Below are 22,500 nucleotides of genomic sequence, written 5' to 3'. Positions count from 1 at the left end.
GAGATCCTCAATAATGAGGCACGAGTCACAAGCAAGTTTAGTCATTTTGTTAAGTATTAGCAGCTACGAAAGAAAAACAAACAACAACAAAGCACTCTTCAGAAAAAAAATGTCTTGAATTAGTGCACTCCCAACTCCCTCTCTTCTTCCCACTCCACATCCTTCTGCAATTCAAAACGAGACTCAAGAATTTCCCCGGCTGTTCACTCTCCACTCCACAGCTGGCAATTCTTAGCCTGGACTGAAAGCTGCACTTAAAACCATGTGGGCACAAAGAGTACAGGGATTGCCTGGGGAGAAATCTCTGCTCAAGCAATATTGGCCAGCAAACTTTTCCAAACCAGCACCTGGCAGGTAAGAGCTGTTTTGAGTTATATGCCTCAAAAACTGAGATGAAACTTAAGAGTACCCTGGGAATGTGCTTTTTTGGGAGCTTACGAGTCCACAAACGCTGGCCAGTTTTTAAAAAACACCTTTCAGAAGCATGGGAGCAGGCAATTCCACTGTGTTGCATGTTGGGGGACCACAGGTGTGGGAACCGCGACTTCCCATTTGTGGACACTAAAACTGTAAAGCACCAGCTGCATCAGCTGAGTGTTGGCAAGTCCTTGGGGCCAGAGTGCTGAAGGAGCTAGTGGATGTTACGGCAGGACCCATCTTGATCATCATTGATCTTGGGAGTCTGGGGAGGTCCTTGCAGACTGGAAGCTAGCCAATGTTATTCAAATTTACAAAAAGGGTGTGAGGGAAGACCCAGGGAACTACAAAGCTGTAGATTAACCTCAGTTCCTGGAAAAATAATGGAGAAGATCACACTGTGTACTACTGAAAGGCATATATGGAATAATGCAATCATCAGGCACAGTCAACATGTGTTCAGTTCATAAAGGGAAAGTCCTGCTTAACTAATGTGATATCCTTATACAATAAGGTCACTTTCCCAGTGGATTAAGGGAAGACACTGGCCATAGTTTTTCTGTATTTTAGGTAAGGCTTTTGATATTGTCCCTTGCATCATCCTTCTGGACAAGGTGTCCAGCTGTGGGATCAGTGGATTCATGGTGCACTGGGTGAAGAACTTGCTGAAGGGTTAGGCTCAATGGATTGTAGTGAATGGGGTTACAACCGGCTGGCGACCAGTCACCAGTGGTGTTCCTCAGGGCTCAATTCTAGGGCCAGTTCTCTTCAATATACTTATCAATGATTTGGATGCAGGAGTTGAATTGCGCCATCAGCAAGTTTGCTGATGATACCGATCTGGGAGGTGCTGTTGACTCTTTTGAGAGACAAGAGGCCTTGAGAGAGAACTAGACAGACTGCAGCATTGGGCAATCATTAATGGGATGACATTTAACAAGTTCAAATGCTGCACTTAGGACAGAGTACCACTGGGCACAAGTATGAACTGGGAGAGGAGTGGCTGGAGAGCAGCCCTGCAGAAAGGGATCTGCGGGTGCTGGTGGAGAGCAGGCTCAATGAGAGTCAGCAGTGTGCCCCGGCTGCCAAGAGGGATACCATATCCTGAGGGGCACCCAACACAGCACAAGCAGGTGTTCAAAAGAGGTGATTATCCTGCTGTATTCAGCATTAGTGCAGCCTCGTCTCGAGTACTGTGTGCAGTGTGAGCCCCACAATTCATGAAGATGTTAAGTCCTTGAATGAATCCAGAGTAGGGTAAGAAAGCTGGTGAAGGGGCTGGAAGGCATGTCCTGTAAGGAGGGGCTAAGGACTTCAGGTTAGTCTAGTCTGAAGAAAAGGAGGCTGAGGAGGGACCTCCTTGCTCTCTACAGCTTCCCGAGGAGAGGAAGTGGAAAGACAGGTGCTGATCTCTTCTCCCTGGGATCCAGTGACAGGACACATGGGAACGGTTCAAAGCTGCACCAGGGGAAATTTAGACTGGACACAATGAAGCATTTCTTTACCCAGAGGGTGGTCAAAGAGTGCAACAGGCTTCCTAGAGAGGCAGCTGATGCCCTAAGCCTGTCAGTGTTTAAGAGGCACTTGAACAATGCCCTTAATGTGCTTCAGCTTTTGGTCAGCTCTGAAGGTGTCAAGCAGTCAGCTTACATGATCATTGTAGGTCCCTTCCAACTGAAATATTCTAGTCTACTCTCATCAATTCATAATCCTTTAAAAGTAAAATTTCCCTCCTGGTTTGAACTTCTGTAGCACTTCTTCCCCACTAGATCCTGGAAGGAACATGAAGCATCTGTGGCGATCCCCGATGCCTGCCTTCCTGTGTCTGGGCACAGCCAAAACAGTGGCAGGATCCACCTGAACCAATATCACCAGCAACAGGGTGGCCTGGAGGCCCACAGGAACACCTTTGTCCATAAAAAAGCAGGCTCTTCATAACCAGCTCCTGCCCTATCATGAAGCCTGAGCCCTCGTCCCAGCCAGCAGATGAACCCTTGGAGCTGCACACTCACATCTACTTCTTCACCTGCAGAACACGGAGCAGCAGCATAAGAAACTGCCTGCATACCAGCAAGGGTCTTGGTCGCCTCTGCTGCCCTCTTTTCACACAGGGATCTTGCCCCTAGGGCGCACACCTGGGAAGCACAGATAGCTTGTCCTAGCTCATTCTCAATCAAAACGGGAGTAAAATTGTAAGTCTATCCTATTGAATGTGCCAAAAGTGCTGAAAAAAACTCCAAATTACAGATGCAGTGGCAACAAAATGCCAAGCCCATCTAGCTGTGTTTGCAGGGCTTGCTCCACACTCCTTCCAGAAAAGCAAGGGTGTACACAAGTAGACATGCAAGAAGGCACTAGTACGGTCCGTAGCGCAACGGTCCTGCCCTCTGCGCAGACTTGCTGTTGAGGACAGAGAGATGGTGACTCGTGTTTGGTCCAAGAGGGCAGAGTGCTGTTCAAAGCTGTTGGTATGAGATCTTCCTCACCTGGCTGCCTGACAGTGAGGGTGACGAGTCCAGATCGGTCCTCTGCCCGCTTGTACCACCGGTCACTGGGGTCGAGGAGCCACTCTTCCACACGGCAGTCGTAGGCACCGCTGTCCCGCACAGTAGCGTTTTGGATGGAGAGGAGGTAGAGACCTGGGGATGGGCTCTCCAGGTGTAGCCGGTTCCGCAGGTCACCCTGCACCACCAGGTCCCCATAGCGCAGTGTACTCTGCCGGCTCAGCCGGGCCACTGGCTCCTTCTCCAGGTGGCCTGGCCGCCAAACGTACCACTCCACCAAGAGCTGGGATGAGGGACTGGTCCGGCTGCTGACCAGACACTCCAGGGTCACCCACTGGTTCTCCAGCACTGTGATGTTCTTGTGGGTCTGGTTCACCTGCAGACGGTTATCTAGGGAAAAAGGCCATTAGGACACAAGGTGACTGAGGGCTGCAAGGGTCCTTTGTCCACCCACAAGCCCATCTTGAACGGCCACAGTCTTGTGGAAGGGGAGTTAAAAAAGGATGGGAGGAAAAAAAAAAAAGAGGAGGAAAAGAAAATAGGACTTGTGCTTTTTAGGGTCTTCTGAAAATCTCGGGCTAGCCACCAACAATGCCCCATTCGGCACAGGGAAGCGGGAACCCACTATCTCCCAGTAGGATCTGAGGGGTCCTAAGTGCACAGACATCTTATGAAATGAGGTCACACCTCAATCTTTTCTTATCTTCATCCTGTGACAGGGCGTTAGCCCAATTAGTAAGCCCTCGTGCAGTGGGAAAAGGGAAAATACCAAAGTTGAGAACGTCCGGCCAATGATAAGGAACTATCACTGCAAAACGAGAAGTAGCATGAGGGCAAAGTCACACACGATGTTTTGCTGCCTTGGGAACGTCCCTGGTTTTGGCTCCACAATTTCATTGATACACAGGGGGGTGACTGTAATCAGCTCTTTTATGCGAAATGACGTGTTCGCACTCCTAACTCCTTCACAGTTTCTTTTCAGGGGCACAGTCTGGACTTCCCTGGTATGGCTACTGCAGCAAACAATGGGCACTGTACTTCGCAGAGAGTGGCAGGCAATGCAAAGGAGGGGGCAGACACAGCTTCCCCATCCTTGACCATTCCACAGCCATCTCAGGACTCTGCAGAAAGAAACCAGGAGCTGGGACTGGCAGTGAGCAGCACGCTTTGACCTGCCACACTCGCTGTGCAACCAGGCAAAGCTGTGCCAAGCATTGTACTAAGTATCCCTCTTACACCCTCATCCACAGAATCTGTGTCTAGCCAGCCAAATCCAGGCAAAGAAAATGCATTAAACATCCTAGTCCAGCCCTGCTATCCAGGTACATTCTTCCTGCTTGAGGGATTTTGTCCTCCAGAAACAGGCACCTGGAGCAAGTGGGGAAAAGGCAGGCTTCCTCATGAAGCACCGATGCTCTGCCTTAGCGGTCTTGGTGGCTATCAGAGACGGTGCTTGTCTCCCTGCCTCCCTACTATGCACAAAATGAAGGCTCTATCCCCAGCTGGTGGGGGCTATCTTTAGCTCCTCCATCAGCCCACCTTCACTTAGTAACGATCTCTGCCACGGAAACCACCAGCAGAGCATATTTCTCCTTTCCAGGGAGGCAGCTCCTCACCTCATTAAACTCGTTACTTGTATCTCATGTGTACAACACAGAGGGAAAAGAGACAAGGCTCCCCATGCCTGCCAGGATACAGGCACAGAGTAAAATTAAACTGTGTGCAAAATAAAAATGCTTTCCCAGGCAGGCACACACCAGTTCTCTCTCAGTAGGTCGCTAGTCGACACTCTTGCTACATGGTGCTCTTGAGGATAAACAAACCTGGCTGGATACAGTGGCTCTCTAGATCCTGGGGGACTTCATGTGGGGACAGTGAAGTGCACACCAACCCAGAATAAATGGAGAAGGGTCACATCAAAGGGGGAAAATGTCCCTCTGGGCAAGGGCATGAGGATGTAAGCAGGGGGTGACAAGGCTGCAGTGGAAAGAAGAGCAGAGGATCCCAGCTGCCCTAGAAAAGCTTGGTAAGTTCACAAGCTGTGCGCAAGAGCCAATACCAAGAGGACTCCACCGGCATGGCACGTGGTACCTGGCTGCTTGACAGTGACCTCTGTCCGCCCCGACACCTCCTCCGCCAGCTTGTACCAGGCATGGTTGGGACTGAGCAACCACTCCTCTACATGGCAGTAGTAGCTGCCGCTGTCTCGGACCTCCGCTCGCTGCACCGTCAGGCTGAAGAGCCCTCCTGACGCCAAGCGCTCAAACTGCAGCCGGCCCCGCAGCCCTTCCTCCTCTGCGTAGGTACCGTACTCGAAGGCTGAGTTGTGGGTGGTCTTCAGGATGAGCTTCCCATCGGCATCGGATGGCTTGTGGACATACCACAGCACAGCGAAGTGCGAGTCGGGGCTGGTCTGGGATTTCACCGAGCAGTTGAGGGGGATGGGACGGTTCTCCACCAGAGTGATGCTCCGCTTCGACTTGCTCACCTGCAGTTTGGTTACTGTGAAGGAGGAATGGAGAAGGATGAACAGTGGCAAATAATGAACATGTAAAAGAAACTCAACCGTTTGGAGGGGGACGAGAGAGTCCTTCCCCAACTACAGGCATGGCCGCTCATGCCTGATTCCCACCTGCGCCAGACCCTCAGGATAAAAGCATTCAGATTTTCTCCTACCAAATCTTCTCTCTCCTTTCATGTCTCCTCTAATCCCAGATCTTCCCACCACGTCCCTCAGCAAGAGGCTGCTTTTTCACAGTTTGTCCTTTAAAAGCTTCCTTTTCTTAATTCACTGTGGTTTAAGACACCAAGCTTAGCAAGAGGCTACACCCAGGCTCAGTGGGTTTTTTCACAGTGAAATCATACCACTTACACCTTATGGCAATGAGCCATTGACCAGTTCCAGGGAAAATCATTTCCAGGAAAAGCGAAGTAAATGAGACTCTCCCACTGTCACATGCCAGCCACCTCAGTGACATGCAGCCCACAGACACACAATAGCTAGGGGAGCAAATATGGGTGCAACTAGAAAAGAAGAAAGAGCACCAGACTGAAAAGGATCAGCAGGGAGCAAGCTCTGCTTCAGCAACCAGGAGATCTGGCTCCAGGTCCACCACAGACTAACACAGGCACATCACCTCCCTCGGCTTCCCAAGAATGACTGGAGCTTCCATGCAGACAGCTAAGTGGTCACACAGCATCAAAGATGACACGGCTGTGTCATCAGCTCTTGACCTGCATGGAAAGAGACGCAACGGTTTCTAAATCCTCTCTCCCTGCAGGTGCTGGAGAGAAAGTCTCCCTCCCTGTGTGCTCAGGCTGTGCCTGTTGCCTCAGCCTTGACCCAGGGCACTTCCCATCTGCACGGGAGGACACCAAGCGCCCTCCTGTGACGCTTGTGCTCAGTGTGCCCTCCAGCCCCACCAGCTACAGACCAGTGGAGAGGAGCATCTCCCAGCCAGACTCACCATTCCTCCCAGGAGCTCTGCCACCATCTCCCCTCCTTCACCTGTCCCACCCAACCAGCATCTCCTCTCCAACATGAGGATGCAGGATGCCCAGATCTGGCAGCCCTAAGGCTGAGCATGAAAAATATTACTCAGAACACTGAAGCATAGTCAGAAGAAGAGGGAGAGAGGTTCCAAGGAGGAGAGGCAGCAAGAAAGGGGGTCTGGCAGGCAGGACTTCCCTCAGCACCCCTTCACAGAGAACCCCTTCCTGGTGCACCCTGCAATGGCAAGCACTGCTGCTCAGGCACAGTTTACAAAGGGTGCCCTGGATCTTCAACACTCAAGAGCCGGAACGCAGGTACCCCAGTCCTGCTCCAGCTCAGCTAATCCCAACCCCTCCTGCTGTCTCATGTGGCAGCTCCCCTCTGAAAGGGAGCATGCTGTCTTGCTGCCATGTGAAGAAATTTTGCTGACAACTGGTACGTCTCTGAATGAAATATAGAGTGTGCCCTGGGCATGAGTGGCATGCATGAAATGTGGCACCACAGGCACGAACAACTGAAGGCTGCCAGGGGAGCTGTGCCCATCCTCACCCTGGAAACTCGTCCCACGCATCCTGTGTTTTTGAGGAAGCAATGTTGTCTCCTTTCTTTCACTGAGGCATGGGCTCCGTGCTTTGCATCACACTTTGCATCCAGCCTCCCTTGGGTCCCAGGGTCTCAGATGCCTGTTGGCACAGATGATGAGCAACGGGGCTGAGGGAGATGATGGGCATAGGAAAACAACATCAAATGGGAGGGAGGAACCCCCACCACAGCGACGCTTTCTGCTCTAACACAGCATCTGATAGGCATCCTGGTATCGCATTAGACATTCCCCTAGAGCCTGGATTGCCCGTGGCTTTAATCAGTATGCTAATAAAGACTCCACGACTGTGTTATGGGTAGGGCACACAGACAGTGGAGGGAGGAAAGGAGGGAAACAGTCCCTTGATCTTCCTCCCTGGGGACTTCAACCTAATGGAGAGATTTAGCCTCACCCTGTTATATTTCTGCTGCACAGAAATACACACTCCTTCCCCTTTGTTTCACTTCAGGACAGCAGCTTTAGCCACCTCACCCACACTCGTCCCACCTTTTTGACTCACTGTTGGTTAAGAAAGGTTATTTCAAGCATGAATCAATCTTCCGAGTCCCTGGGAGATGAACCAATAAAGGGGAAGGTGATTCTCAGCAGTTTTCTTTCTCCCCCAGCCCCCTTTCCAAACAGTTTATTTTTAATTGGTACTGGATTATTTTCTGCAACCGTTACTAAGGAAACCTCTGTTACTATAGCAACTATGTATGTTAAGTCAGTAGCCCTATATCTATTAAAATGCAGTATACACACATGCTGCGTGTGGCAGGGTTGCTCAATAACAACACACATACACAGAGTGAGTCAGGGTACACACAGACCAGAGCTGCTGAGATCCAAGTGTCCCTCCCAGTGCTCTTCCCGCATCGTCTCCAGGAGATGAAAATGAGGAGGATGGGCATGGAGTAATTTTAAGCCTGGTGTTCAAGGCAAGGGACCCACACCTTGTACATGACATACGTACTTTACTGAAGCAGTGAGGGCTTGCTCCCAGACCATAATCACGGCAATTCTCATATGTGGGAACAGCATGGACTCCTGAGGTCACCCAAGAGACCTTGGATGACCTCTGTGTGGCTTTCCCTATTTCCCTTTGACACTTGGGAAGACAACATCTTTTGTGGGTGTGATGGGGAAGAAATCTTATTAACTCTGGAAGAAATGAAATCTTGAGTTACAAGCGTGCACTGCAGCCCTCCAAGCAGTCCCTGGCAGGCACTGCACCCAGAATTCAGGAATGCACAGAATCCCCCAAATCCTAATGAGATGATTGCTTCTACTGCTGCTACCAGTTGGAGCAGCAGGTTCTGACAGGGAATTACAGGTCTTCTGTTTGCCAGACTGCACACACTTGCACAGGTTTGTAACACCACGTGCGAAGTTTCATATAGATTAGAGGTATCAATGACATATAATAACATACCTGCCAATGCACTTCTCATCTAACGTGACTTATTTTCCTAACTAAGGCACATCACGGAAGATGCAAGGTTTTCTTCCCTCCCACAGAATTAGAGAGAATATTCTCAGTCTTTTCCAATCTGTCAATACCAAATGCTTCCCTGTCCAGGCACTGGCTCCAGAGCAGTAAATGCACACCTACCTCTCCTTCATTATCTTTTGCTTATCCTTTAGAAATAATTCATGGTTTTTACAGACCACAGGCTGAAAACTGCTGAGCTGCAAACACTGTGGCACACAAGTTACCTTGGGGCAGCTTCACCTTCAGGTTGTAGGCTGGTTTGCTTGCTCATTTTTGGGAATTTAGGAAAAATTTCTTTACTGAAAGAGTGGTGAAGCATTGGAAGAGGCTGCTCAAGGAGGTGGTGGAGTCACCATCCCTCGAGGTGTTAAAAAAACTGTAGACGTGATACTTTGGGACATAGTCAAGTAGACACAGTGGTGTTGGGCTGATGGTTGGATTGGATGATCAAACAGAAAATCCTGAAGTTAGTGGTACAGAGTGATGGCACCAGTACAACACAATGCCAAGGAGTCTATTTCTTTACATCCTGGTTGTACATCTATTCCAGTGCAATGCTGGTTTCATTATGCCCTGCGCAGCTTCCCAGACCACTTTTAAAGATGCCTGTATGAGACAGAAATGATTATAGCTGCTGATGCATGAGCGAGATTGCAAGAAGACTGACAACCTAGGCACTGAGCCAGCCAAACCTCACCCTTCTGATGGGGGAAACTCCCTTTCCTGGCTTGTGGATTCACCTGGGCAGGGAGCCAGAAAAGGACTCAGCCTTCAAATGCTGAGTTGATGCAGTCTGCCCTGGGGGCTGGGTTTTAGTGTGCCAGGGCCGAGCTGCTCCAGGGCTCCACTGAGCAGCGGAGGTGGTGGCCACAGCAATCTGAACAGGCAGTTACATGGCATTTTCTCCTGTGCTGTCAAGAGGCTCATGTTCTCTTAACAGCCTCCTGAACATCTGCTTAGTGAGGGAAACAGGTGCATGTGTCTAGGTGAAGTTATCGTGCATATCATCTGCAAACTATAATCCTGTTGCCACAATGTCTCCTGGCTCCCTGGAGGGTGCCAGTAAAGAGGATATCATATCTTGATGCACTGTAATTTGCCCTACATATGCTATTAAGGCTTTCAATTTACACTGGCAGCAATCACGGTTACAACCTTCTTTTTTTTTTTAAGCCAGCCCAGTCTCCCAGCCCCTGTGAAGCCCTGCAACCCAAGTGAAGAATACGTGCAGGCACTGAACATGCAAGAGAACCGAGTGATCAGCCTCAGTCAACACGGGTTCACAAAAGGCAGGTCTTGCCAAACTAACCTGATCGCCTTCTATGACAAAGTGACTCGGCTGCTGGATGAGGGAAAGGCTGTGGATGTGGTCTTCCTGGACTTCAGTAAAGCCTTTGACACAGTTTCTCACAGCATTCTGCTTCGGAAACTGTCAGCCTCTGGCCTGGACAGGCGCACACTCTCCTGGGTGGAAAACTGGTTGGATGGCCGGGCCCAGAGAGTGGTGGGAAATGGTGTGAAATCCAGCTGGAGGCCAGTGACAAGTGGGGTTCCCCAGGGCTCAGTGCTGGGTCCAGCCCTGTTCAATGTCTTTATCAATGGCCTGGATGAAGGCATTGAGTGCACCCTTAGCAAGTTTGCAGATGACACTAAACTGGGTGGACGTGTTGATCTGCTGGAGGGTAGGGAGGCTCTGCAAAGGGATCTGAACAGGCTGGACCACTGGGCAGAGTCCAATGGCATGAGGTTTAACAAGGCCAAATGCTGGGTCCTGCACTTGGGGCACAACAACCCTGTGCAGTGCTACAGACTAGGAGAAGTCTGTCTAGAGAGCTGCCTGGAGGAGAGGGACCTGGGGGTGTTGGTTGACAGCTACTGAACATGAGCCAGCAGTGTGCCCAGGTGGCCAAGAAGGCCAATGGCATCTTGGCTTGTATCAGAAACGGCGTGACCAGCAGGTCCAGGGAGGTTATTCTCCCTCTGTACTCGGCACTGGTGAGACCGCTCCTCGAATCCTGTGTTCAGTTCTGGGCCCCTCACCACAAGAAGGATGTTGAGGCTCTGGAGCGAGTCCAGAGAAGAGCAACAAAGCTGGTGAGGGGGCTGGAGAGCAGGTCTTATGAGGAGCGGCTGAGAGAGCTGGGGTTGTTTAGCCTGGAGAAGAGGAGGCTGAGGGGAGACCTCATTGCTCTCTACAACTACCTGAAAGGAGGTTGTGGAGAGGAGGGTGCTGGCCTCTTCTCCCAAGTGACAGGGGACAGGACAAGAGGGAACGGCCTCAGGCTCCGCCAGGGGAGGTTTAGGCTGGACATTAGGAAAAAACTTTTCACAGAAAGGGTCATTGGGCACTGGAACAGGCTGCCCAGGGAGGTGGTTGAGTCACCTTCCCTGGAGGTGTTTAAGGCACGGGTGGACGAGGTGCTGAGGGGCATGGTTTAGTGTTTGATAGGAATGGTTGGACTCGGTGATCCAGTGGGTCTCTTCCAACCTGGTTATTCTATGATTCTATGAACTCTTCAGTGGTGCACGGGCAGGGGTCCTGCAGGCAGCACCAGGCTAGAAGACATCAGCCCTCTGATGGCATGGAAACACTCTCCTGCTCCACTGAGGGCATCCAGACACATCTGCTGAAGGAGTTCTGGGAGGTTAAATGGGTGATGGCTCATGCTGAAGCCTGACCAGGACAAGGGGACATTACTAGCCTCTTAGGGTGGAGAAGCTAGCAAAGATGCTATGCATCCACAGCAAGCCTATACACCTACTGGTCACCTCACCTTACAGGCTGTTCCTCCAGCATCACAGCCCAGACTGGATGAGGCTTTGAACAACCTGACCTAGTGGAAAGGGTCCTATCCATGGCAGGGGAGTGGGAAATAGGTGATCTTTAAGGTCTTTTCCAACTCAAACCATTTATGATTCTAAGACAATTCCCAGGCTAAGGAATATGTCTCCACTCATTTGGAGAGACATACATTGTCTTAGGATACCTGCAGTAGCCTGTAGCCCTCAAAGCTTGTACCTCTGGGTTGGGGAGCCAGGTGAGAGACACCGTACAACCACAGCGGGCCACAACACGGCTAGGCGCTCTCCAAGCTGATATATATAGTAGGGGGTTTCTACACATCATCAAACAGGCAATCACTCTCCTTAATCTGGGCATATGGTAAGCACAATTATACAAATATTTGAGGAAGGGAAAGCAGTCATCAGAGGAGGAGGACAGAGGCAGCGATGTGATACACAGCTTTTCTGCTGACTTGCTGCCATGGTGAAACCATTTCACTCCCTCCCCTCTGTTTTCTAATCATCAAGTAGGGGTTACAACACTTATTTTCACCAAAGCACTTTGCAATCTGTACCTAAATATGCTGTGATAAAAAGATACTCTCTCTCAGACTCCTTGCATCATTTTCCCTTGTAGACAGCAAGAAAATAGAACAGCAGAAATTCACTTCCTACCTGGGAGCCACTGTTACCAAGTCCCAGGAATATCAATGTTTAATTCCAGCTGAAGAAATCCTCCCCTCAAAAAGCCCCATACATAACCCTATCATGCAGTGAAAAAAGGAGTCACTGGCCAAAGAAGGAGCCAGCTCTGCATGAGCCAGCAGCCGTGGTGCAGGAGTGGGCAGGAGGGCAGCCACTACCAGCCCACAGAGTCCCTGGGGAGCCCTACCAGAAGCAGAGAGGTGGTGTCCCATTTTGGAGGCTGCTGCCCTCTGGAGATAGCTCCTCCAGAAGATACTCTTGCCTGGAGAGAACTGATTAAGTGTGGCAAAAAGTTTTCCTGGGAAATGTCCTACTTTTAAAAGCCTCCGTTGGGATTTCACTGTGCTGAGAGGTGGTGGGTGACAGGGAGTAGAAACGAGGCCAACCCAGCCTGAATCCAGACATGGTTTAGCACCACACATGGACAGACTCACCTCCAGAAGCATGGCCCTAAGGTGACTCTTCTTGTGAGGGACCCATCTCTCCCTGACACCCTCAGTGTACAGCCCTGAAAAGTGCTGCCTGGGCTTTTGGGAAAAACACAGCTGACCCCACAGCCTGCAGTCACAACCCAGAGGTGCCTCAGCATTTCCCTCATCAGGGCTCAAAAAGCACTCAGTGCCCAAATTCTTGCTGGGGATGCCAGCCTGGGATTCAAGGGAGCTGCATGCAGGTCACTGCCGCGCCACAGCCTTAGACATGCACTAATGCTCAACCCTCTGCCAACCGTTCTTCCTTCCACAAAGCAGGGCTGGAAAACCTCCTTCACCTCCACATGTGTTGCAAGGACATCAGTGTTCATGACCGTGGGGAACTGGGGCATCGGGAGTCAAGCAAATACACACCAACCTTCTGACTCAGCATGGTAAGGGTTGGGTGACTCAGGTTTACCAGGATAGCTGAAAGCAAACCAATGCTCCAAAGGGAAAGATGTACGAGCCCCTTCAGAGAAGAGCAAAGACATTCACAGAAGGTAAAAAGATGAGATGCTCCTAGGAGGACCTTGCTCATTAGGCTTAAGCGTGTCATAGAAATTGAAGCAAAACAAAGACAAAGACTTCCAGTGCCAGGGCAGCCTCCCCAGAGATGGCAGGAAAATGGCAGCACAGCTCCTGACTCCTGTTATTCTCTTTTAACAGAACACAATTCCTCCTGAAACTGGATTAGCAAGGTTGCAAATTGCATTAGCCAACATGGGAGGCTGCTGGTGCAACAGGAGCAGGAGAAAGGGAAATAGCATTAGACTTTGCCTGCCATTATTACTGCCATTATTAACTTGTCACTTTACTGTACTGTTCCTATAACAATGAATTATTGCCTGCAAACAGGCTGACATGATTGAATTACTGGGAGAGCAGCTCCATGGGAAGGAGAGACAATGTTAACTCTTTCCTGAGGAAGGCTCAGCTGCTGCCCCCTCCCAAGCTCAGGTTTCAACTTTGAACACCAACCTGCCATCTTGACCTTCAGCAATGCTGCTTTCAGAGCAATGCCTAAAGCCCCCAAAACCCTCAGGTGCTGGTTGCAGGTGGGCTGCTCTGGGCTGGACATGCAAACAAAAGCAGAATATATGTCTATCTCCAGCAGTGATAAAAAAGCCACAGCTGGAGCTCCAGCTTCTTTGTAGGTCTTCCTACAACTTCTATAGCCTACTAATTTCGTAAAGCTAAATCCTCACTTTCACATGCTGCTTCTTTCTCATATAGAAATCAGACCCTGGACAAGGCACCAAACCAACTAACTGCTAGTCTAGATGCATACAGTTCACCTTCCCCCCTCTTGCAGGGTCAGTACTGTCTGCTCGCAATCAAGCAGCCCGTTAATCCAAATCTGCTTTCCCCTACCTGACTACCTTGGAGAGATGGTGTGATGGCCCCCCCAGAGAGGTCTATGCCAGGGAAGAGACCCTGCACAGAATGAGAAGGAGCAGGCATTACTTCCCCCACCCAGGCCATGCCCCTTGGCACCACCCCAGCTGCCACCCAAATGCCCCAGGATTAAAGAGGCTTGTGCCTGCCTGCCTTCAGTCTCTTCCTCCCTACACATACTGCTCATGTTTTGCTAAAAATCAGCTACATGACGCTTCTCTCCCAAATTTACAGTTCCTTACACCAGTGCCACAAGTAACACCTCCTATAGTATGGACTGGTGGGTGCTCCTAGCCCTAGTACAACACTAGGAGCTGTCTGGGATCCACCTCCTCTTACAGACAGAAAAAGACTAGGAATAAACTACCAAGTGATCTGCATTTCACCATGTTCAGCAAGTTGCCACTAAGTCCATAGCCCACCAGGCACAGACAGTCCTTTGCCTCACAGGCCCCTGCTGCAGCAAGATGAGAAGGTACTTAAGTAGCTGTGCACATTCACACAAACCATCATCCATTTCAAAAGCCCCAGTCCCAAACTGAGCCCCAAGCACAGTCACATACCCCAAAGCGTGCTGTATTACTGTAACTTGTGGAATTGTAGCTTGACACACTCAAAATGCTGCTGGTGTGCACTGTGGCAATGCAGAATGGGCATCTCCCCTGACACCCTGTGATGGATCTGCCTCCATCAGATGCTCTGCTGAACCCACACCAGCTTCAACCCTGCAGAAGGCGAGCACTGCATCAGCCAAACCTACTGCTAAGCAGCCCGATGCTTGCCTTCTCCCCAAAAGCAGCACAGTCAGACTGCTGACCTACCAAACAAACAGGCTGCGGGTCAAGCCCATCGATGCATACCATACATTATGGTGTAAAGACTGTAGGCAGTGACAAGGACATCTGCTCAACTAGGGGACAACCTGAGTTTACCAGCCATGTCACAGCGCAGCCAGCGGAACAGCTAACAAACTAGCAGGTAACCAAGCAGGGCCTCGAGGAAGCATGCATATGCGACCCAGAAAATCTCCTTAAAACCCAGAAGCCATACATATGTGAGCATATACAGAGAAGGCTGTATGCATAGCTGCAGGGATGGAGAAATCTGGGAAGTCCACAGCCACCAGGTCTGGCCACGGCTAACCCAGAGACCACCAGCTGGGACATGCTTCTGGCCTGGGAAAAGTAAGAAACTTCCCTGAGAAGTAGAAACAAAGTCTCTCTGAAGGACAACAAGGACTGAAGGTCAAGTTAAGAAATAAACAAATATATCCCAAAGCAAAGGGCAGCACAAATGTAAACCTGGAGACCTTCCTGTCAAATCCTGAAAAGAATGTAAAATTTCTGCAGGAGAGAGAGGAGGGGAGGGAGGAATAAAAGATTCCCAGCATGAGTTGTGCCTGCTGTCAGAAAACAATATATGGCTCACTGATCACTTGTAAATTAAAATACAAAGATAGGATCACTGGAAGACAAATTCAGTACCAGGTTACAGCCACAGAAGATAAAGAAGGAAAAAAATACCATACTGAGATATTTAATCAACCCCTCATCAGAAAGATTTCAAACAAAGAAGCGCCTTGAAAATTAGGAAATATGTAATTAAATGTACCTGAAGAGCAAGTTACAACACATATGGCAGCACCACACACGAACTTCAACGCTGCTCTGGAGGCTGGCCATTAATAGCCAAATTTCCTAACTGGGTGTTGGAAAAATACTTGAGAAGTTTGCGTAGGTGCAGGCAAAGTGCATGACTGCATCCTGTTGTGCATGGCTGACTTTTGCACACACTGTATTTGACTTGAGCATTTTCAGTGCCTGCTGCTGAAAAGCTGGCTGCTACAGAGAGAGAGAGATGATATGTTGAAGGTGGTATGAAATGCCATTTTCTTGCCATCCAGAACACAAGCTCTACAGACAGATCTCAGGCAGGAGCATGAGACCTTTTAGACACTGTCCACATCAGCTCTGCCAGCCTGAGGTTGTCAGTGCTGCCCTACGTGTAAAGATAAAGTCCCCTGAGAACTCCACTGAATCCATCCAAGAGCTTGCTCACTCCACTGACTTTTAACTATTCCTTTCTGCCAGGTTCATTTTCCACATGTTTAATAAACTGAGCTGGCACACAGCAGGATCAATGCTGGCACAAGGAATGAGATGGGACCATGCAGCCAGCAGCACATCCATGATGAGGATCACCTCCTGCTGCGCAACCAAGTGCTAGATCAGCTCCACCTGCATCCTAAATGCTCATGACGCTGCTGCCTCCATAAATTAACTGACAAATCCATCTACTGTGTGGAAGAACAACCAAGTAAAATGAGCCATCTGTCATTTCTCAAGAAATTGTCTTCTTGAGTTTCTTAAGGATAGAGAAAGTATTACAGCAGGATGGGCTAACAGTTCCATCATTATCTGGACTCTGTGCTTGCCTGTTATATGGGACAGGGAAAACTGTAGGAATTTCCTCTAACAGTATCCCAAATTCCTATTTAAGGAAATAAGACAGCCCTGGAAGCCAACTTTTATGCATATATGTTACGATAAAAGATCCTGAGCCATAGGTTCAGCATGTCCACAGCCTGCCAGTTCGCTGCAAGGAAGCAGACTGCAAGTTCAGTGAACCCAGGAACAGGACACAGCCTGCCAGTACAAAGGACCGATGGAGAATATGTATTTTATATTCTGATGATAAGCATCCCACACAATACAGAAGCTAGAAAAATGGTACAGGTCCCATGCACAGCCAAAGCTCTGCTTGTGCGTGCTGGGAGGGACATCTGGGCTGGGTACTGCTCTGACTGGAAGGCAGAGAAGGCAGCAAGAGAAAAACAGTGCTGCTGCTGCAGCACTGAGTGTGCTGGCCCTGAGGCCACACATCTTGTGGAGGCCAGCAGGCAGCTGAGGTGCCGGGACTCCATGCATGGACCAGGGAAGGAAAACGGTGGTCAACACCTGGATGGAAACCCACTCATGACCAGTGCTCCCTCTTCCCCTGAGGTCTGCCCTGCTGACTCTGCTTTTGTGGACTTAAGAACGTGAAGGATGCACAAAGATTTAGAGCTAGGCAATGTCTGAGTATTGTTCACTGCACAGTATTTTTGTTAATGGAGAGCAAATAAGGAATCAATAAGTAGCTAAAGTGCGTGGAGAGAAGTTCAAGACAGCATCAAAGAAGCTGCATGTGCACAGACTGCAAACAGGCTGACACCATGGTCCTGTGTAAGCATGCTGCAAAGGGGAACGGAAAACAGCTCAGGAGATATCAAAGAAATAAGTAGAGAGCGCTTTGAAATCGAACTGAAAAAATTGGTCTTAAAAAAGTAACGGTGAAGAGAGTTAATCCGAACAGAGCAGCCTGTTCTGAAGACAGCCCAGGTCTCCTGGTGCTGCCAGTCTTGTTCAGAGGCTGGAAAGCAAGATCACCTACAGTAAGATCAATAGGCACATCCAGAGCAAGCTGAGCTGAGTTAGGGTCCTGCTAGGTGCATTCCCAGCCCCTTCACCCTCCTGAAATGCAGCCAAGAAGCTTCACACATTTAAAATCCAACTTCTCAGGTTACGTCCTTGGGTGCATTTCCCAGGATAAAGCACCAAGGGAAACCCTGAACACAACTGACTGCAGTCAGCTCAACATGCTTGGGTCGGAGAGAAACATTCGTGGGCAAACCTGCAGAGAAGCCAAGTATCACTGCTCCCAGATGGGAAACCAAAGGCAGGGGTAAGTTAATCACAGCTCCAAACCAGCAAGGTCAGTGTCAGTATCCTCAGCACGAGGCATCCAGCACAAGCTCCCTCCCCTGCCAATACGCTGGTTTCGATATAGCAGTCTTTTTGTGAGATCAAGATGGCATTTACTCTGGATGCTTTGGCTCTGCTGACACCAGAGTGTCCTCACGCCCACGTGTGACCTGCACCAGGCCAAACTTGGTCGGCTGAGTGATGTGGCAGAGCACCTCTCTGATTCCCACGAGCGCAAAACCACAGCCAGCTTGACAAAGCTGGCTAGGAAGCACCCAGCTGGGAGCAGGGCAGGGAAAGCATCCTCAGGTAGATCCATGCCCACAGGCAAAACCCCACTTCAAATCTGTCTTTGAAAACCAGGGACCAAACACTAGGGGGTATGTTATGCACCACAGTGGCGGCTCTCAGGTGTGTGTGACAGTGATGGTACATGGAAAAGATGGGGATGGAGATGCAGGGAAGGTGTGATGGCTAAGTGCAGAGAAAAAGTACCCTGCGGTGCTACCCTGTGATAAGTAACCATGCGAAGGAAGTGGCAACAAGTCTAAGTGGAGAAGCTGTCCCAAGGGACCTGGCAAGTTTGCGGACGACACTAAGCTGGGTGGAAATGTTGATCTGCTGGAGGGTAGGGAGGCTCTGCAAAGGGATCTGAACAGGCTGGACCGCTGGGCAGAGTCCAACGGCATGAGGTTTAACAAGGCCAAATGCCGGGTCCTGCACTTGGGGCACAACAACCCTGTGCAGTGCTACAGACTAGGAGAAGTCTGTCTAGAAAGCTGCCTGGAGGAGAGGGACCTGGGGGTGTTGGTTGACAGCGACTGAACATGAGCCAGCAGTGTGCCCAGGTGGCCAAGAAGGCCAATGGCATCTTGGCTTGTATCAGAAACGGTGTGACCAGCAGGTCCAGGGAGGTTATTCTCCCTCTGTACTCGGCACTGGTGAAACCGCTCCTCGAATACTGTGTTCAGTTCTGGGCCCCTCACCACACGAAGGATGTTGAGGCTCTGGAGCGAGTCCAGAGAAGAGCAACAAAGCTGGTGAGGGGGCTGGAGAGCAGGTCTTATGAGGAGCGGCTGAGAGAGCTGGGGTTGTTTAGCCTGGAGAAGAGGAGGCTGAGGGGAGACCTCATTGCTCTCTACAACTACCTGAAAGGAGGTTGTAGAGAGGAGGGTGCTGGCCTCTTCTCCCAAGTGACAGGGGACAGGACAAGAGGGAATGGCCTCAAGCTCCACCAGGGGAGGTTTAGGCTGGACATTAGGAAAAAATTCTTCACAGAAAGGGTCATTGGGCACTGTTAGAGGCTGCCCAGGGAGGTGGTTGAGTCACCTTCCCTGGAGGTGTTTAAAGCACGGGTGGACAAGGAGCTGAGGGACATGGTTTAGTGTTTGATAGGAATGGTTGGACTCGATGATCTGGTGGGTCTCTTCCAACCTGGTTATTCTATGATTCTATGATTCTAAGTGTGGGGACAGAGTTTCACAGGGCAAACGTGCAGGGGTAGGAGACTACCAATAGTATGAGATGGAGGAAACAAACCCACTTGTGCCACCTGGAAAAGAAAAAGGGCTCCAGCTGGGTCACTAATGCAGATATATGCAAGGGGACAGCCTTGTGTCAATGCAACACTGAGCGCCTTCATTTTGTCTGCTCAGCATGCTGAAAGATGATAGCAAAGAGCAGCAATTGCGCAGCAAAACAGCAGATCTTACCCCACTGGTGATGAAGAGAAAGGAGCAAGTCCAGGAGCACCCAGGGGAGAGAAGATTGCTCTGCGCTGCAGTTGTGGCTGCTGATGAATGACCTCCTGTCTCTCCTGGGCGCTCCTTGAACTCCTTCATCACTCAAGCAAGAGTGCAACTATTTGCCAGATGGAGCAGGCAGCTGTAAAGCAGGGAAGCAGTGCTATTCTACAGAGCAAAACCACTCTGGGATCAAGCAAGCAGCAAACTTAAGTTTCCAGACTTCACTTCTGTAAGAAAGTTTCCAGCTCATTAGCTTTCCTTGTTTAACTTTATTGCTGGATCCTGCCAGCAGCAAATAGTGTCAGGTTTTTAAGTAGGCACTTTGTGGCCCTAGAAAACAATTGTTTGAATCTCCGTTCAAGAGCCTGGGAGAGATCGGTATCCCATTGGACACCCATGGTAGAAAAGGCATCTTTTGCATCTATCCATGAGAGGATGCACACAGACATTACTAAGAAATGAAACAGAAGACACTAACAGTAACATCCTATTTTCATTTTTAGGGGAAGTCTATCCTTATCTTTTGCAAGTGTCTAGGCAACTGTTTGAAAATCAGCCTGCCATAAAGCAGCCTGTTTTTCCAGTTCTCTTCTGCCTCATCCCCTCCTCACGCTTCCACAGCCCCCAGACTGTGCGGTTACAACCATCACTGGTTACAACCTCCATAAGGAAGGATGAGCAGGGTAGCGAGGAGCCTACCTGCGAATGCCAGGGATGGGCTTGGACCAACAGGTAAGGGTGCTATGCTCTACTCCTTATGTTTCTCTGGCCACTGCTACCCCAATGCCACCCGGCTGCAGTCAGTGGTGGTTTCTTGAGGACAGCAAAAGAGTGGCAGAGTGCTCTACACCCACCCTGCTCCCAAAGTAAAGTTCAGGCATAAGTCTCCCCCTTCTCCAAGGCGAGCTGAGGAGCTTCCACCCTCCCCTCCATGATGGTTCCAACTCGACAGCTCCTAATAAACCAAACTTTATGAAGCAGTCCCTGGAGAGCTGCTGGAAGTTAATTAATGCTCTAATGAAGAGCCTGACTGCCTTGTTTGCTCGACAGCTCCCAGGTCAATCAATCTGCCATAGCCTGGTTTGCAAAAGAGCAGCAAGGAGCCCAGCACCCCTGGCATCTACTTGGTTATCTTCCCCCACCACCCCTCCCCACCCCTCCTCCCATGTTCATTACTGTCAAAAAGCCAGCAGCGAAAGGGCAGATTTATAGAGGCAATTGCAGCTTCTCCTCATACACCCGCTCCAGGATTAGTCATAGAGGAACAATCCAAGGGACAATGTGAGAACAGAGGGGTGGGAAGAGCACACAAGAACAGGGAGGTGGGTGCCTTGCACTTTAGGATGGGCAGGTCTGTGCCGACTAAGAAAGGAGTGAGTAAGTGCTTGGGGTGGGGTTTGCCAAAACCTCCTGCTTGTGTGAAAGCTCTGCTTTTTCATTCGTACTGTTGCCAGAAAGTCCTTCCAGCACGCAGACCCCAGACCCCCTCAAAGCTCTACTGAACCACCCCCTTGCTTGTGCTGCAGGGGAAAGATAAGTGCAGTAATGTATACAAGGACAATGGCAATTTAATACACCAGCACAAATCTGCTCAAGCCTCCTTGCCAAAAGAGTACTACCCAGACGTCCTAGCCTGCCCAGATCACAGCAGTCCTCATCATGCACAGTGCCGCCTGAGGCTGTCTGCTGCCCTTGTCTGTGTACTGAAGACCTCATGGACACATGCCACTCCCAGACAGCACCTCCTGTCTCAGCCACTCCATCCCTGAAAACCTGGCAGGGAGAAGCAAGATCCAAGAAGGAGCTGGAAACAGCTCACCTGGCAGTCCTGAGATCTCCTATTGACCCACAAACACCTATCTACCATCCTCCTCCCTTGGGCAGGACCTGGAGCCTGGGCACTGCTCCCCTCCACGCTGTGTGAGGAAGGGGGCAGAGAGCAGCGAGGGTGTACTGCTCAGCTGGAAACCTCATGCTGAGAGCTCAGCCCGAATTTAAATGCTTTCGGAGTCACCTGAGTTCAAAAGGAACTGCTTGTGCCTCTGCCTCCCCTAAAAAACAACATCAGCAAGTGCCAAGGAGTCACCGCATCTGCTCCCTGCAAGGACAAGACACATTTGTCCTGACTGATCTCTTGCATGGAGGATGATTTTCTCCATCTGGAAAAGGGCAAGTGCTCAAAGGTCAAGGTAATGTCTCTAGAAGGAAAAGGGGCAGTGAACCTTTTGGGGAAAGGGATGGTAAGCCCTCAGGGCAAACCCCAGCTTTTCACAGAATCATAGAATTGCTTGGTTGGAAAACACCTTTGAGTCCAACCTTACCTGTTCACTACTAAACCATACTCCTGAGCAGTCCACCTACTCATCTTTTAAACACCTCCAGGGATGGTGACTCCACCACCTTTCTGGACAGCTGCCCCAGTGCCTGATAACCCTTTTAGTGAAGAAATTTTTCCTGATGTCTAACCTGAACCTCCCTTGCTGCAACTTGAGGCCATTCACTCTCGTCCTATCGCTGGAAAGCATCAGGTTTCAAAGGCAGGCCAGGTACTGCAGTGGAAAGGGATCCCCAAAGACAAGGCTGCAGGTGGGGAAAAGCATCAACCCCTGTACTTGGGCCTTGCTCCAAGCTCCGCTTGTGCTCCTCTGCATGGTTTCCTGCCAGATTTGGCTCCGGGGAAGCAGCTGGCCTGAACAGAACCATATTTTTATTGTTTCTACTCCTCTGCTGCAACATGAGCTTACTGAGAAAGAAACAACAGGCAGCTCGAGAGATGGAAGAGAAAGGAGAGCACTGTGTTGTAAGGACACGAAATAGCCACAGGCTATCCACTTGCCAGTGTGGTCCACAATCCTGCCTGAGAGAACCCCATATCGGCTTGGATTTCTGCTCCAGCCTGAAGAAGTTAAAACGTGGCACTCACCCTTCAGCAATGCAAGTCTCTCGCCCTGCAAAGCACACACAAGCTACTTGGGGCTGCATGCCTGTACCTGTGCACAACTCTCCCTCTGCTTTGCAACCTTGTGTGCCAGCTTGGTGTGACAGCAAGGAACAGCCCATGAAACAGAGAAATACTGGAGCTTCAGATCCTACTGCTGCTATTGGTGTATTTTCACAAACCACCAGGGATGAACATCATGCCCTCATGATACCTAAATTCTCTGTA

General features: G+C 50.1%; 1 protein-coding gene across 2 annotated transcripts in view; it reads right to left on the bottom strand.

The window, feature by feature from the left end:
- The window catches only part of IGSF3 (immunoglobulin superfamily member 3), a 100,178-nt gene that overhangs the window by 5,130 nt on the left and 72,548 nt on the right, over positions 1-22,500 (bottom strand). The window contains exons 7-8 of one of the 2 annotated variants that reach the window (XM_069869677.1): positions 5,013-5,423; positions 2,904-3,311 (exon numbers count right to left, since the gene is read on the bottom strand). In XM_069869677.1, coding sequence (XP_069725778.1) covers positions 2,904-3,311; positions 5,013-5,423 — 819 coding nt within the window. The remainder of the gene's footprint in view (positions 1-2,903; positions 3,312-5,012; positions 5,424-22,500) is intronic. The other variant, XM_069869685.1, reaches the window with a different exon arrangement.

This window comes from Phaenicophaeus curvirostris, chromosome 1, assembly GCF_032191515.1.
Source record: "Phaenicophaeus curvirostris isolate KB17595 chromosome 1, BPBGC_Pcur_1.0, whole genome shotgun sequence".
In the NCBI taxonomy this organism is placed as follows: Eukaryota; Metazoa; Chordata; class Aves; order Cuculiformes; family Cuculidae; genus Phaenicophaeus; species Phaenicophaeus curvirostris.
The sequence above is the reverse complement of the archived record's forward strand: the minus strand, read 5'-3'. Positions and strand labels throughout refer to the sequence as shown.